Genomic DNA, 17,858 nt, shown 5'->3' with positions numbered 1-17,858 from the left:
GCCTTGCAGTTACTGCATGTTTAGTGGAGCCTCTGCAGAAGCAGCAGGGGAGTGAAGAGTAGGAAGTGAGGCCCAGGAGAGAGATGGCAGAGAAGCACGAGGGGACAGGCAGCCAGTAAATGGGGCTTGGTGGTCCTTTTTCTCAAGAGGGCCCATGTTCTTAGAACATGTCATTGCAAAGATGAGGGACATTTCAAATAAAGCAAATGGATGGATCAGGGACCCTAGTAACACCCCTGGCCAAAACACATCAGATAGAACAAGGATTAATGGCTTCAAAAACTGGAAGAGAGTGATGGATTCCTTTCGAAAGCATGAAAGGGTTTAATCATCAAAATGTGGGAAAGCTGTGGGCCTGAGCCAGGAGCTGTGGGCCTAGGATCTTTTATGTACCTAACAATGTGTCTGCCCGCACTGTAGCACAGAGATTGGACATATTGAGATTGAGCATATCACTGAGCCATTCATCCACAGCAGGAGATATTTGAGGCTTCCAAAACTGTAAAATTATCCTCTCCACTACTAATGCAGCACTATAGATCCAAAGCCCTTAAGGTCTGGGAAATGCTCATAGTGTAGGATTAAATTGTGTATTGAATGTTTAATGAAACGGGCATGATGAGGTTAATACTAGCCTCCATGTTCTGCCAAATTTGTGCCACTATGGTGCATCTCAGAACATACGGACAAGATTAGCACCGGATTCTTGACAGTGCCAACAATTATCACACTCACTAATTCCAAGATGGTGAAACAGAGTGGGGTATCACTGAACACACAACAGAGTCTTCAAGAGATAAACTTAAAGGTGCAGGTCTAGTAGAAAATCTAACAGATTTTAATACATACTGCCGCTGAAACATTTTAAAAGGAGAGCTTAGTTCCAGATTCTATCAGCAGAGAATGTTAGCTATATCAAGTGTAACTTTTTTAATTTTAAAAACTTTAAATTATTACAGTATTTACTGGATCAATTAATATTCATATTACTGGAAGAAGCTTTTTGAGTTACACAAATATCTCCCTAGCATAGGTTTTCAAAGAAAGAATTAAAAATTGTGATTTTATCCATCAATAGTGAGGATGACTTCATAAAGGTGCACATTCCTTTAAAACAAAGTCAAAGAGTGGAGCAAAATCAAACTTAAATTGGATTATAATTGCCATCTGGAAGGACTGGAGAGATCCAGTTACATGACTCCCTAGAAGCAAGGAAGCAAAAGAATGTCAACGCAGTGTTGAGGGGGGTGGGAACCCATCAGGAAATATAAATAAACCAGGGACATTCTCACACATTATGGGTTGTTGCTGCCTTGTAATCTGGCAAACAACAAACAGTCTAATGATTTTTGTGTCAGTGAGGCTGTGTGCAGCTCATTGCAACATTATATAATCATGGGTCTTGAAAATAATAATTACTTTAATTAAATACAGAGGGAAACAGGGCAGTTATACCTAATAATTATTATAGCTCCGTATTATCTAAGATAGGCATTTCTGCCTTTTAGGTAGGTATGGCAACAGATAAAACACACTTAAGTTACAGCAAAGCCACACTGGTTTGAAGCACCATGAGCTGATGGCATCATAAACCTCACCATAGTGCTAAGTATGATTAAGATAATTTGCCCTTACTTTTGCCCTTACAAATACTCATTTACAATAAATACTGCATTGTAATGACAACACTTTTTTTCCTGCGTAAATTAATACAACCCTTCATTAATGTATTCTGATGTGCAGTGTTTATGTGCCATTTACATCTTTATGGATGGGTTGGGTTCAGTTGCACAGCAGCACCTGAGGTTGCTGCCACCCCAGGAGCATGCATAAGCCTCCACCCCCATTCCAGATTCAGATATGCTGAGACTGTCATCTGAACTCACCAATCTCGTCCTACTTCCCTCAGAGAACCTGACATGTATAACTTAGTTTTGAAGTAAGGTACTAGGTTCCCTGAGGGAAGTAGGGAAGGAGATTGGTGAGTTTGGACAACACACCCAACCTCAGCATATTGGAAGCTGGATCAGAAGTAGAAGCCTGCACAGAGATGGGGCGGGGAAGCATGCACTCCCAGGGCAGCGGCAACCTTAGGTGCCACCATACATCTGAACTCATCCATATAAATATCCTTTTTCAGTTCTGCCAGCTTCAGTTGCTCTTGTTTGATTAGCTTTAGGCAACCACCCAGAAGGTCCTTCCTGTTAAGATGGAAGTTATGCACGTTGGAAAAGGTGTGATGAAGTTTGGTCTAGATGTAACACCAAGTCCTAGTTTGGCACAATGAGAAAGAGCCTTGTGTTGGCATGCCCCTTCTGCCCTCACATACTCCAACTGAATTGGGGTCAGACAACATGTGACATCAGTTCTGTCATTAACAGATGGGCTTAAACCAGGAAGCAGACAAGAGGTGGTCCTTTTATCTTGGAATACCATTATGGAGGCACCAATCCAACTATGGACCAGGGCACATGGTGGTGGGGGATAATATTTTCTCCTGCTACATTTTTGGGATAAAATTGCCTCCAAAGTGGCTATTTGCAATTAACTTGGAATGTTCAGGGAATGTTTCAGTGAGTGAGCCCTCTTATGGGTGCACTGGCACCAGCCAGTGCCAAATCTGGCCAACCCCTGACATTGCCCCTGCAGCTGAGCAGGGGCCAAGTCAGTCAGCAGGGCCTATAATGCTGCCTATCGGGTGCCTCTGAGTAACACAGTTCAGCCTGCAAATCCTTCAGCAAATTTCATGGTGCAATCTGGCAAAGTGCTTTAATATAGCTGCTGCAAAGTCTTCTTCAATCCCCTAGCCCCTTCAAGGCTGTCAAACATGGCTTTTCCTGTCTAAAGCAAGTGCTAATAGGTTGCCAAGAGCTAGCCCAAGGCTTCGATAACAACATTGCTGACTCCTAAGGATGTTACAGCGGGCCCTACCCGACACTTATATTTTAGAGTTTAAATATAAGTTCCATTTAACAGATCCATAACAGTCAACAGTCCTGATTTGGAAAGGCAGGCAGGGCTATTCTCCAATCGAGTCCTGCATAACTGGCACCCTGGCAAGGGGCCAGAACTCTGGCAGAAATAAGAGGCTTTTCAGAACGGAGCTCTTCCTCTTTTCGGAGCAGTTCAACACCAGCTATGTCCTTCCTTCAACTCTTGCCTGCGTCCTTATTTTTACATTTTCTGGCCCTGGAGGTCCAGGGCTTTCCCCTGAAGCTGTTCCCCACAGCTGCTCCTGAGAGAAGTGGCTGCCAGGGCACAGAGGGAAATACTGGTACTCCTTTCCTAGCCAGGTATGCCAGTCTATCAGCCTGCAATGCTGTGATAATGTTGCTATGAGACCACGATTACCTTTTTAGCTGAGTGAAGTGAAGCCATTGGTTTGGTTTGCCTGTTCAGTCTTCTAAGGCCTGGCATCACAAGATGGCACTCTCAGTGGCACACTGTTATGAAAAGGCTTATAGCTGCTGACACCTTCCCTGCCCCTGGGGAGCCTTTAAAGTGAGGGGTACCCAACTGGTGGCAGCCAGCTGGATAAGGCTTCATGGGCATGTCTGCACTGTGTTTCTTCTCTTCCCGTCACCTCCTCTTACTGCACCTTTCTTCTTCTTTTTCTTACTCTTTCCCTTTTCTTCTCCCTCTGAAAATTGAGCAGAAATCTCTTCTAAATGAAAGGAGGAAAGATGTTATGGGTGTATGATCAAACAAGTTATTTCAAAGGTGAGCATCCTAATCAGAAGGTAATCTCTGGTCATAAAAATACTGAGCGAGCAACTATGGAAACAAAACTAAAGAGCGGGGTTAAGGAAACACATACTTGTGGGGTTCTCATAAATGTATATACACCTAAAACTTGAAATTTGATCAGTCCAAGAATACATCTAAACATGTAATGCTTGGGTCAGTCGTAAGAGCAGAGGGCAGATTATAGGAGATGAAGTGCAGCTGGTCTTGGGATTTGCCAGGTATCTCAGTGCTCAAACTGAGGCTCCCCACACCACCAGGTCCAGTAGCCGAGCGGCCCGTGTGCGGCCGCCACCGCACCCCCGCTTGCCCCCTACATCTGACGTCAGAAACGGGGGTTAGCCACGACCCCGTGTCTGACATTAGGCACGGGGGTGGGGGTGGGCGTGGTCTGGCTCCCGAATGAGGCTGCACAGCCCTGTTCAAGAATTAGATTCAGGCCAGCACTGCATTCACAGCATGGTGAAGAGTGGCTCTCCCTGTCTTAAAGGCAGGGAGAGCCTCTCCTGGCTGCGCTGCAAACACAGTGCTGGCCATCTCCTGGCCACCTTTAAGGCAGGGAGAGCCGCTTCTGGCCAGGCTGCAAATGCAGCACTGGCCATTTGACTCCTGAATGGGGCCACATGGCCCTGTTTGGGAGCTAAACCAGCCCCCTCGGGTCTGACGTCAGATGCGGGGAGGGTGTCGGGGCTGCAAGGCATGGCCCCTGGGGGCGGCGGCGGCCCAGGTTCTTTGAGTCCGGTTGCCCAATGGTGGTTACGCCCCTGACCAGGTCAGAAGTAGGAATTCTCCATTCCAGCTGGGTGTTCCCACCACAGCCCATTATTCATCTGGTTTGTTTGTTTGTTTGTTTAGTAAAACATTTCCATACCACCCAAAACTTACGTCTCTGGGCAGTTTACAACAAAAGAGAAGTCAGGAGAAGTTTAAGAAGTCAGGTGACACTAGGGGGCTAATCTGGCACCACTGGCTGATAAAAAGCTTCCAGAGCTTCCTGAGCCTTGCCTCAGACTGGCAATTTGGCACTAAGGGGGACCATTAGGTCATCATTGTACCACCAAACTACCCACCTTCAGTCTGCCTCCTGCCCCAGGTACTTGCCTGCCCTTGGTCCTAATTAGACTATATTAGGGCTAGTGGTCCTAAGAATGAGCAGGGATAAGAACATCAGTCTGTGCCTTTGCAACATGTTGCTCAGAATCAGAAGCCAGACCAGTGTCAGCAGCTTTATGGCATATGGTGGAACCCTGTTGGTTCCTTATGTCATCTGATTAATTCCTGCTGCATTGGTAGCTGCAATACCCCCCTCTGGTAATTTGAAGTAGTATCACTACAAAGTAGCAGAGGGCATTCAGTAGCTCCCTCCTACAGCTGAGACACTGGAGAGCAAGACATTTGAGTACCCAGTGTGAGGCCCTTGGCATTTACAAACTCCTCAGATCTCTATGCCAGGGACAGTCCACAGCAAGAATGTGTTTCACACTTCCTGGAGCAGCAGAACATGTCCTGTCCTGATTGCCTGCAGGGTGAGTTGAGGCAAACCTGGTCTGCAGGGCTTTGGAGAGGTCCAAGGGAGCCAGTTGACTCAATGTCAGTCAGAGGCAGACTGAGGTCAAGTACCACTGCCCAACCCCCAACACCCGACTCTGCCTTGTCTGGAATGTGAAAGCCTTGAAGGGGCACTCTTCTGCAGTCTGGCACTCTTGTTGTCTACCTGCTCCTACCTAGCTTGTTGCCAACACTGGCATGCAAATATTGGGCAGCACAGTGGTGTGGGAGAGGCCAACTCTGTAGGAGACTTGGGTTCAGAGGGTGCTGCCACAAAGAGCTCAGCTCTTGAGGTAACTAACTCCAGCTTCAGGGCTACCTCTGCATCTGGTCTGGAGTCAAGATCCTTATCACATGAATCCTTAGCATCTGATTTAGAGTCGTCCTGTGAGTGAGAGCTGTGACAGTCTGGACCATGACAGGAAGTCCCAGGGCAGTATTACAGGTTTGGTTGCATGGTGAGGAGACAGTAACTGTGGATGTCAGATGGTATGATGGGGCTAATTTATCTGGCCAGCAGGCATAGCTTAGAACCCAATGACACCTATCACTATTTATTAGATTTCTACCAATTTCTCAGCCAAACCCAAAGTGACTTACAATAATTAAAATCCATCACAAAGATAAAGCAGAATAAAACATACAAGTGGTGTGTGTGTGCACGTGCGCACACACCACACACACACACACACACACACACACGGAAAGAAGTGGTGGGGGAGATGACAATCCATTGCAACACTACACAGGAATAAGGATCTGGGAACAGCTGTGCTGTTTTGTGGCTCATCCTGCTCACCCTTTCATGAAATAAGAAGTCAGATAAATAAATTGAATTTGTGCCAACTGCTTTTCAATGTTAAATTTTAATGCAGCAGGAAATAAAAGTATTCCCATGTCCCTCATGAATCTGAAGGCAATTAATAGTGCTTAATTACTCCTTACTATCACAGCATAGAGTGGAAAACTAATTTACTCCTGTTAATCCTCCTTCAAATCCTCCTCTATATATTTGATTCTGAGCATCTTGCTGAATTTCTAATCCTAAATCTAATATTCCAAATCACTATTTGGCTTCTAGTATTTGCCAGTAACAGTTGACAGGTCACAGTATACAATATAATGTTTGCATCTAACCGTATTTGATCTTAACTGTATTTGATGCTTAACTAAATTTTGTAATGTTTTATTTTCAGTATCTGAAAGCCTATTAATGTATTAATATTGTCTAGTCCAGTCACTGAGGTTCCATCAAGTGTGGGTACCATCCTTGTTACCGCAGGAAGGAACTCAGTGAAGTTTAGGATGTGGGTTAGTTAGGCTACCTCATAAGCAGACCTCAGCTTCCAGTATCAAAATTCCACTTTCTACCCAGCTTGCTGCTCCTCTCCCACTGAAATCTCATATTTGAACAACTTCCTCAAAAGCTAAAAGTTGAAGAACCTACTCAAAAGCATCCTTAAAAGCTTTTAAAGCATTGTTTGTGTATAAACAGTGTGTATATGTCCGTATGCATGCACACTCTTACATAATATATATTAATATAAAAATAAAAATATACACATTAATTGTAAAGTGAAATGTTTGTTACAGCAAGTGTTCACAATGAATTGAATTATTACAAAAATATTGTCATGACTAACTTGCCTTATTAATTTCAATGAGACTTCTGTCAAGCAATTTAGTCAGGATGTCAGCCAATACTGTATGTGAGCCTTATTATTTGTAAACATGTGCTCCTTTTTCTGCCAATAAAGAGTAAATGAATTCAAATTCTCAACAAATATATTCTTGTGTTGTTTTTCTTCTCTCACCCTAATATAGGGTGTCAGTTTTGATAAAACGGCATATTTATATAATTTTGTTTTTCTGGTCTGCAATGGAAAAGAACGGCAGCATTATCCAGTGCTTTGCATAATGTATTCCAATGGTAGTTATCATATAAGAAATCAATTACCAATAAATAACCAGTATAAACAGAAATATTATTGCATCGGGTGCCAATTTTAATCCAGTCAGAGTTTCTAAATCTGGATTAAATATTTTCAAAAAATTCTTGGCTACTGTACATGAGCTCTACATATGAAAGCAACTATGTTTTGTGCATTTACATTTCCAAAGTGTAGTATTATATGTACCAGTTATCTTATGAAGTATTTTGCTGTGATATCATCTCCCCCCCCCTTGTTTCTTTTTACATTTTATATCCCGCTCTTCCTCCGAGGAGCCTAGAACAGTGTACTACATAAAGTTTCTCCTCACAACAACCCTGTGAAGTAGGTTAGGCTGACAGAGAAGTGACTGGCCCAGAGTCACCCAGCAAGTATCCTGTCTGAATGGGGATATGAACTTGGGTCTCCCCGGTCCTAGTCCAGCACTCTAACCACTACACCACACTGGCTCTCTCCTTGTTGTAGACTTAAAATAATTGTATCTTGAGCTAATACATAATGAAAATTGTTTCCATGTTTATTTTAGAGTTTGATTTGTTTGTTTTAACATTTATTAGCTGTTTTTCTTTGTCTGAAATCTAAAGTTCTTTTTTAAAATACACATCTAAAGCAACAGAATAATTAATGTACCCCTTATATCCTACCCACTCCCAAGTCCTGTCCATATACGAGAAGGATGATTGATTGATTGATTGATTGATTAAGTGCCCTCAAGTTGGTGTCGACTCTTAGCGACCACATAGATAGATAGATTCTCTCCAGGATGATCTGTCTTCAACTTGTCAGGGAGGCCGTGCCTTTCAGGTTACTCTGGAAGATGGTAGAACACGGAAAGCCACCTCCAGTCTCTTCAGAGGCCTCAGGTGAAATTATAAAATTACCTGTACAGAATGTGGTGAAAATTATACAAGGGAAACAAGAATACATTTGGTTACTAGATTCAAAGAACGCCTAGCAGATGCCAAAATCTGCTAGATCCAGCCAGCGAGAGCCAGCGTGGTATAGTGGTTAGAGTGCTGGACTAGGACCAGGGAGACCCGAGTTCAAATCCCCATTCAGCCATAATACTAGCTGGGTGACTCTGGGCCAGTCACTTCTCTCTCAGCCTAGTCTACTTCACAGGGTTGTTGTGAAAGAGAAAGTATGTAGTACACCACTGTGGGCTCCTTGGAGGAAGAGCAGGATATAAATGTAATCATAATAATAATAGGAATGCTGCAAGTCTATCAAACAGTAGAGGAGGAGAAAAGAGGCCCTGAAGAATATATCAAGAACAGTGAAGAAGATGCACTTAAAATGGTCAAGAACGAGAAACTATTCAACACCAATGAAACAAAGCAGGCCTACAAGAAAGAACAAGTCAGGAACCAAGCGGAAAAATTGAAAAATAAGCCACTGCATGGTCAATATTTGCACAATATAAGTGGAAAATCAGACATCACCAAGACCTGGCAATGGCTTAAGAATGGCAACTTGAAGAAAGAAACAGAGGGTTTAATACTGGCTTCACAAGAACAGGCACTAAGAACAAATGCAATAAGAGCAAAAGTCGAAAAATCCACAACAAACAGCAAGTGCCGCCTTTGTGAAGAAGCAGATGAAACCGTGGACCACCTAATCAGCTGTTGTAAAAAGATCGCACAGACTGACTACAAACAAAGGCATGACAAGGTAGCAGGGATGATACACTGGAACATCTGCAAACAATACAAGCTACCTATAGCCAAGAACCGGTGGGACCATAAAATTGAAAAAGTGGTAGAAAATGAAGATGTAAAAATATTATGGGACTTCCGACTACAAACAGACAAACATCTGCCACACAATACACCAGATATAACTGTAGTCAAGAAGAAAGAAGAACAAGTCAAAATAATCGACATAGCAATACCAGGGGATAGCAGAATAGAAGAAAAAGAAATAGAAAAATCACCAAATACAAAGATCTACAAATGGAAATTGAAAGGCTGTGGCAGAAAAAGACCAAAATAATCCCAGTGGTAATTGGCGCCCTGGGTGCAGTTCCAAAAGACCTTGAAGAGCACCTCAACACCATAGGGGCCACAGAAATCACCATCAGCCAATTACAAAAAGCAGCTTTACTGGGAACAGCCTATATTCTGTGATGATATCTATAACAATTGACAATAAAATTCTGTCATCCCAGGTCCTTGGGAAGGACTCGATGTCTGGATAAAACAAACCAGTCAATAACACCTGTCTGACTGTGTGAATAAATAATAATAATAATTAATAATATAAATAGAGAAAGGCCATGGTCAGTCCATATGAAAAATAAACACAATGGAAAAACAATGCCTCTTTAAGTAAGCAGAGTCTGAACAGTATACCCTCAAAAGAAAAATAAGGGAAGCATTGTATTTAGACAAGTTACAGTGGGGAGTCAATGGTAAGGAAGTTTACAACCTCCCTTTCTTCATTTTTTCTGTCAGAGTTAGTGTTAAGCAGGCAAAGCTATGCGTCATCAACACACACACACACACACACACACACACACACACACACACACACACCATTTTTCAAGTGCTAATCAGGTGCCTGATTGGACTTAGGGAGAGTATCTGGGATATAAGAGTGTGGATTTTAAACAGTGATACATGGAACACGGAAGCTGATGTCTGTACATCGAAACATCTGTTCACTTCTTTCTTTGTAGATTTGTAATTTTCCTTTAACCTATGCAATAAAAAGGTCTGGAGAGAAGAATTTGGTGTAGATCCATTATGCGTATTGCATCACCAGTATATCAACTTACATATATTATCTGCTGAATTAATAGTCATGAGTACCCAGAATGTTGGGGGCAATATGCTAAATCATTGTAAACCGCTTAGAGAGCTCCCAGCTATAGAGCGGTATATAAATGTAAGTGCTATTGCTGTTGTGAGAGGAGAGGCCATTCACACCTGAAATCATAACTGGTGTTACCAGCATTGCCACTTCCCTTCTCCATCTCACAGAACAGTGAGTTTTTCAAATCACTAAACAGTCCACGTTTTAAATCTCTGATTAAAGATGTAACTGACTGATCGCACCAATGAATCTATTAATGCAGCCAACCCCAGTAGGAACTGACAGTTTTTCCAACTGAGAAAGGGCATTTAATCTGGAAGTGTGTCTTCCAGCCTGCTGCACATTAAACTTGACTTTGTGGAAGTAAGGGGCAGAAAATGGTTATAAGGAAAATGGTCACGTTCATTGTACTCTGCTGCAAATCAGAAAAAAATAATGAAGACCTTCAAATGTCCCACAGAATTTAAAAGATAGGAAAAGGGGCTTAACACAGGAAATAAACCAGAAGTGTCTCTGTGTAAAAACAGCAGCTGTGAGGGGCCCCAATCTAGATCAGGACTATGGTGCTCGGAGAGGAGAGATTTAACACTTACCTCCTCTTCCATTTTGCTGTTGAAAAGTGCTCCTCAAAGTGACTTTTTGCAGCAAGTAACCACTTCAGGAGAAGTGATTTTTGGTAGGAAAATGGTAGTATGAAAGGCCCTCTTCCCAAATCCAGACTAATCCCCAACAGCGTCTTTGGATCACAATATATGCCCTTTTCAGACTATATTTGTGTGCTTATCAGATGATATTTGTGTCCCACCCACATATGTTCCCCCACATGTGTCCCACCCACAGCACAGCAGCAGGTCTGCCTTTGATCTACACACGTTCATTGTAAAGTCTGAAAAGAGCCCTGTATGTACAACTGAATATGCAGAGCTCTCTCCTCACAATAAGAAACTTTGTGTTTCCAGGGTTCTTTATAATATGGAGAGAGTTGGCATTGTGGGTTTTTAAGAACTCAGATGTACAGAGTTACAATTAATAACTGTATATAAAAATTTACTTTAAGCTTACATAAAATAAGGAAAACATAATAAAAATTAATTATACTGGATGGAAAAGGGGGGATGCCTGCCCAAACCTCAGCCTGGGGTTGGAAGAAGTATCTCTAAAGATACTGGAATGCAAAACTTGATTAACATATCCCTGGTTGTAAGGATACCTCCCCCCTTCTTTAGGAGTTAATTACATGCAAAAGTTAAAACTTGTAAAGGTTAAACCCTTTGCTTTCTAGGTAATAATAATCTATTGCTATCCCAGCTATCCCAAAGAGAACCTTCTTGCAGGTATGGAGGCTCTTTTCAGACTTCACAATAAATTTGGATCAGTTGGTGGTGGAGACTACAACCTTCTCATATTTAATGTATGTGTGAAAAATGCCTGAAAATGGGTAAACAGAAAAGGTGAAAAAATAGAAGGGTGTGGAGAAAGGAGAACACAAAGTATTATAAAGAGAAAGGTTGGGCAGTAATTCCTAAGTTACATGTTGGCACACGCTGGCCTGGTGGTATGAGAGAACGGAGAATTTTTTGTGAGAAACTAATTAATTAAAGTGTCGGAACAGTACTGAAGTGAAATGGATCTGGATTGCACAGGGGCGTAGCTAGGGGAAATGGGGCCGTGTTCATCCCTCTCTCTGGAGGCCCCCCAGAGTGTTCTTTGAACCCTTTCGCTCAATTATAGCTACGCCCCTGGGATCACAGCAGTTGGCCAAGATCACAGCAGTTGGCCAAAAAAATACTGGCAGTTAGCAACCAAAGGTACGAGGCAAATGTCAAGGGGACGGTGTGGAGGTATATAGGATATAGGAACATAGTCCAATGTCAGTGTCCCTGCCTATGAACATGCATGGGTTGAGTTCATGGGTAAAAGAGATTGGGTTCACCAGGGCAAAATTTGGGTCAGGAAGGGACCCAACTTCCTCAGAGGGAGGGATATGTGGAGCAGGAAGAGAGGAGATATTGAGGATGGAATACTCTTCGTCACCTAAGGCGAGTTCTGTTATCTCATCAGCTGTTTGCTCCAACGTCAAATGCTTCACTTCAGTCAGCAATAGACACAGCAATACAGACAGAAAGAGTTTATCCCATGTCAAAAGGTGCATTGAGACCCTACATCCTCCAGGCACACCGGGCTCAGCAAAGTACTTCTTCTACCCGATCAGGCTGGCGAGCAAACTCCCTCTGTTCACCTCCATACACTTACTGAGACGAGGCATTGTGAGAGTTTGGATGATAGAGAGAAGAGAATTACTTTCCTGCGGGTGTTCAAGTTGCGGCTGAAACCGAACCCAGCGACTGGTATTCCCAACAGGGCCCACAGCTTCGTTTGCATGCAGCCAATCAGCGGCTGGAGGACGGGGGAGGCTTGGATAAAGAAGAGGTGTGTATGTGCATGTGTCGATGGGCGATTGAGGGAGCCTGGCCGAGTTTCTCCTTAGCGGCCAGCTGCCGTCTGGCCATGCCTGCCTGAGGCAGGCAGGGAGGCCGGTCGGCTATCGGCTCTGTGATCTATTGCTCCTGCCTATCTCCCTGGGATGCCGCCGCCGGGGCTGAGAGAGAAGCGGCAGGCGGGACGACAGAGCCGCGGCTGTGGTGGTGGAAGGGAAGACCCAGCGAGTCCGTCCCGGCTGGCGGCCTCGGGATGGAGTTGGAGCGCGCCGGCGGCCAGTGACCGAGAAAGGGGCGGGCCAGCCGCAGCAAGCAGGGAGACCGAGTGACTGGCGGGTGGGCTGTGGGGGGCTTCGCTTGTGCTTGACCCCACGGCAGGGCAGCAGCGGCGAATGGAGCCCGGCGCTTCCTCAGCGCGGCCGGCTGCGGAAGGAGGAGGAGGAGGAGACTCCTGCCTGGAGCGCCTGAAGAATTCCCTGCCGGGACCTGCCGACCTGGCCGGGGCAGCCAGCACGTTGGAGAGGATCCTGAGAGAGTCGGTGTGTCAGCTGCAGGGCTGGCTGCGGGTCTACGGTAAGGAGGGAGAGAGAGACCCTCTCTTGCCCCCCCCCCCGCGCCCTCCGGTCTCTTCCCATCTCGCCTCCTCCTCCCACCCACCTCCATAGTTCCCTCTTGCACCTCTCCCACCTCCACCCTCCTCACTTCCTTCCTCGCCTACCTGCCTTCCTTTATCTCTCTTCCCCAGCGTCCCCTCCCCCGAGACCAACCCATCACCGGCGTGGGATTTCCTTCTCTCTTTTCTCTGTTGGATATGACCGCTCCCCTCCTCTTCCCTGATCAGCGGGGAGGTCATATCACATCGTTTCTCCCCCGCCCCTGCTCCTCCACAGCTCGGAATTCTGTTCCTTGCTCTTGGAACACCAGGTGCACAGTCCTCCTTCAACACGAGCCCCCCCCCCCGACCCCCCGCTTAATGCTCCTCCTCAATGTATAAGGTAGGGAGATTCAAGTCCCTTTTCCCCCTTCCCCCAATCTCCCGTGCATTCAAATATGTTTAGGGTCTGACTGTAACTACGCAGTGATGCTGGGAAGAAAGTATCGCTCTACAAATCACACCCACTAATGCTCTTGGGTTTTGAGGATCTTATCTGCCTCTGGGCTACCATAGCCCATCCTTGATCTTCCTTATTGGGACACCATGTCTCTTCCATCCCATAGCCCTGAACTGCTGCCTCCCAGAGCTGTTCACCTCCAGAAGTATGTGAAGCATCCATACACTTTATTAAGGGGGCAAAGCTGTGAAATGTGTTTGCTTGTGGGTTGTCAGTGAGTCTCATCCCCTGATGTGAAAGCCAGTTTGCTTTGGAAAGGGGACTAGTCTGTGATGGAACCTGGAGTGCTATTTGTTGCTCAGGGTGTGTGTTCATATGTGTACACTCAACCTTTACCTCCCCTTGAGGGTGACACTGATGGGTATTTGTTCTTGGCAGGTTTCACGCCTTCATCGCTTGAAATGCACTGACAGGTTCTGGCCCACTATTTGGGAGCAGTTGTTTTATTGTTATCCTGTTATTGCCCAGCACAGACTCTTTTCATACATTCTTATCCCACTTTCAGGCAACTCCTCTTGTCTGTATTTGCATCCAAGTTCATGCTGCATGTTTTTTCCTTTGCCACTTAAGGCAAGTGGTGTTTGGATAATATGAATAGTTCCTCCATTCTACCTCACATTTCTGCACAGAGTAGTGACCTTCACCTCTGATGGTGAAGTTGGTGATGGCAAGCTGTGGTCTGAAACGCTTGTACTGGCAAGCCTTTTTTTTTTTTTTAAATTAGGTTACATCCCCTTCTTGTGAAGATAAGAAAAGGGGTATTTGTTACCATCAATCTTCTGAAAGCATTTTGGTGGGAAGAGATGTACTACGGTCTCTATATGCCCATGAGATTCTTCCTCTATACCCGTGCTGGCCAAGCTGCATGTAACTGCCTCAGAACAAGGACTGATCATCAATCATAGGGTTAAAAGGCTGCCTCAGTGCATGACTGTTCTTTACTAGTAGAAAAACTTAAAAGCTAAGTAACTTTGTGCATGTTTGTGACTGCGTGTCCACCTCCTGGCACAGTCTCTTCCCAGCTTCCTCCCGAGCCCTGAAAAAGAGCAGCTCTGTTCAGTTAAGCATCATGTTAGCAGAAAAAGCCCCACAGATTAGATTTCAGAATGTGCTTTTGTTCATCATCCTATTGTCAAACCTCTGGGTAGCTGTTCCACCAGACCCAGCAGCACTTCTAAATACTGATGAATGGACAAATTTGTTGTATGTTTCAGTGTTGCTCTGAACTTTGGCAAATTGCAGCCACAGTTGAATTGTTCCTGGATAAAGACTTGTGACTAATATGAGTTTAAAACTAGCTCACTTTTTATTTTTAAGTGTGTAGACTTTAAAGAAAACTCTGCATGTGCTGTCAGGAAGCAGAACCCTGTAATTTTTCCAATGTATGTTAAAATGTCAAGATGTTGACAATTATTAGCAAGCTGCCCTTTGTGCTAATTTTGTATAAGTCAACTACAGGATGCTCAGTTCAAGGCACTCCAGGATCTAACAAATGCAAAGTCTTGAAATGCTATCATTCTGTAATCTGTATTTAAGTCCTTTGTGCTTGCAAGGAGTCAAGAATAGGTCGTGGTGTGAGTAAAGCTTCACTCACTTCTCCTTCCAGCTGGTTTTCAGATGATTATTAATGAATTGGTAGAAGCCTAAAAGATACTGGCTCTGTTGTTCATCTTGTGGCTTTGTGCTTACTGACTTGCATTCACTGGCATCCTTATTTATAGCAAAAGTTGATGAGAGCCTGGAAAAAGGATGTTAAATTCTTTAGTTATCTGGCTGATGTACAAGACTTGGTGTTATTTCCTATTTCTTTCTCAAACCCTCCCTGGTATGTAACCACCTAAAATAAATCTATATCAGTACGCCCTGCCTATTCCCAGGCTCAGATTGTTTTAAAGAATGTGTTCTTTTATAGACATGTATTGTGACTCAGTCTTAAAATCAGCAATTCAAGACAGCAAACATGGTTTGGTTCGGGATTTTTTGGGGGGTGGGGGGGTGGGACATTCTGTAGTTCTGTATCCCTTCCAATGTTCTAAAACATCTTGTAGTGGGTAGAACTTTGCCTTTGAGGAAGTAAAAAGAGAGTGGATTTCCTAATCCAGATCTCTTGCTGAGCACTTCAATGTTACTGGGTTTCCAGGGACAGCTGCTACTTAAGTGTGGACGATTGATGCCATGTTAGTCTCAGACAATGAGGGAAATGAAATGGGTTAGATGATGATTTTATTGGACTAGGTTTTGTTAGTGCAGGAGACAGTTGGCAACATTCCGATTAGTTAGTCATGACTAAGCACCATTGAGATTGATGAGGCAAATTAGTTATGAGTGACTTAGGTAGGGGCTTGACCATTCCCAGGTGCCAGCTCACCATGTAGCCTGAACCAGGTGAAGGGCAGATGCAACCTGGAGGAGGAGTGAGCAAGACAGGTGGGGGGTGGGCTGCTCCATCTTGCTGCTAGTCATGTCAGTCCCTCACCTGCTTGAGCCAGATGGACACAACCAGGGAGAGGAGGGAGCAACCTGCCCCCCCTGCTTGTGTTCATCCATTGCATGTGACCATAAGGAAGAATAAGCAAGCAAGGTAGGGGCAAATAGGCAGTGTGTCCTTTGCCCACCCCCTCCATAGAGCTGAGGGCATTGCTGGAGGTAAGGGATGAATTTATTGTTAAATTTATATACCGCCTTGCATTAAAGCAATCCCAAGGTGGTTTACAGCAAAAAAATTTAAACACAAGATGGTTTAAAAGGCACAATTAAAATATTAAGTGAAATTTTTTAAAAACAAATCTGATTACAAATTTAAAATAAAAGCAATACAGAGACTATAAAGAGCAGCAGCAGAGAATCAGATAAATGCCTGGGCAAAAAGCCAAGATTTTACACTTTTTCTAAAAGACCGAGGAGTGAATAGCTACTGGGAGAGCATTCCAGAGTCTGGGGGCAGCAACAGAGAAGGCCCTGTCCTGCATGCATGACAACCAAGCCTCCCTCATTGTTGGCACCCGGAGCAGAGCCCCCTCAGATGACCTCGTCAAGTGGGCAGCAACCCTTGGGAGCAGGCGGTCCCTCAGGTATCCCAGGCCCAAACCGTTAAGGGCTTTAAAGGTCAAAACCAGCACCTTGAATTGGACCCGGAAACAAACTGGTAGCCAGTGCAGCTCTTTCAAAATGGGTGTGATGTGCTCCCACCGGGCTAGCTGCCGCATTTTGCACTAGCTGCAGTTTCCGGATATTCTTTAAGGGCAGCCCCATGTAGAGCACGTTACAGTAATCCAGCCTTGATGTGACTAAGGCATGTGTAACTGCCTGAATCTGCCCCATCCATGGAATAGAGGGCAGTCTGGGTCCTAAGTTTCTTGGGGATGGCTTCTATAGCAAGGAATATTTGTTGAGACCTGATTTAAATTCCATTAATTTCAATGGAACTTAATAACAACTTAGTCGAGATGTTGCCTCGTGTGCTAATGTTATAATGTGCTAGACAAACAGTCAATCAATTTGCAAAGTGCCCAGCATTATGACAGCTTAAAATTACTTAATAGCCACCATTGATTTTTGTGGTAGAAAGTAAAAGTGATCATGAAGTAATTGGTCCTGGTGTCAAAACCTCTTAGGGTAACTCATATCTGGCGAAAGGTCAACAATGTTGTCCATTGCAGTTCCTTTTTTTCTCCCCCAGTGGAAGGGAATAGCTCCCATTGAATTGGGGGGAAGTAAGGGGGGGTAGAGTTAAGGGCCTGTTGTTGAGAATGTATAACTGATAGGGCAAGGTCTAGTCTGTATTCCAGGCAATGGTGGCTCCACTGTCTGGAGGCAGGGTTAAGTGTTGTCCTCCATAGACTTCCAGGTTGCAGCCATCTTTCTGTAATATACAGTATATATCCCAATGAAGTTGATTTGTGTCACTGTGGAAGAAGGTGTGTAAATAAACAAATCCAAAAGGTCCCTGCACAGGCAGAGAAGGGTGTGTGTGTGTGTGTGTGTGTGTTGCATCTTGAGGTTGGAACTAGAAGACTTTCAGCTTAAGACAAAAAAGAGCAATATACTAACAAATGAATGCACTGCTACTAAACTTATTTCTGTTTCTCAATATCTCTTGCTGCTGGAGAATCAGTCATAAGTACAACTAATGAAAAGGATGAAGTATGATAAATTGCCCTTGCCCGTAACTCATAGGTAGAACCATTCTTTGGCAAAAGAAAATGAGGCTGAAGCAGTTCTGAATCAAATGTTCATCATTCTGAATTGGA

General features: G+C 44.2%; 1 protein-coding gene and 1 long non-coding RNA gene across 5 annotated transcripts in view; one reads left to right on the top strand and one right to left on the bottom strand.

Annotated features, from left to right (window-relative positions):
• Positions 1-815: 815 nt before the first annotated feature.
• Positions 816-12,486, bottom strand: LOC128324763 (uncharacterized). The gene is made up of 2 exons (XR_008307085.1): positions 12,093-12,486; positions 816-3,664 (listed from the first exon to the last, which is right to left on the bottom strand). It is a non-coding gene; the product is annotated as an uncharacterized LOC128324763 (long non-coding RNA).
• A 33-nt stretch (positions 12,487-12,519) lies between these two features.
• The window catches only part of RASAL2 (RAS protein activator like 2), a 358,844-nt gene continuing 353,505 nt past the window's right edge, over positions 12,520-17,858 (top strand). For 2 of the 4 annotated variants that reach the window (XM_053249711.1, XM_053249709.1), the window contains exon 1: positions 12,520-13,069. In XM_053249711.1, coding sequence (XP_053105686.1) covers positions 12,889-13,069 — 181 coding nt within the window. In that variant the 5' untranslated portion in view covers positions 12,520-12,888. The remainder of the gene's footprint in view (positions 13,070-17,858) is intronic. The other 2 variants (XM_053249708.1, XM_053249710.1) reach the window with 2 other exon arrangements.

This window comes from Hemicordylus capensis, chromosome 4, assembly GCF_027244095.1.
Source record: "Hemicordylus capensis ecotype Gifberg chromosome 4, rHemCap1.1.pri, whole genome shotgun sequence".
NCBI lineage: Eukaryota > Metazoa > Chordata > Lepidosauria > Squamata > Cordylidae > Hemicordylus > Hemicordylus capensis.
Note: the sequence above shows the minus strand (reverse complement) of the source record. Positions and strands in the feature narration are given on the sequence as shown.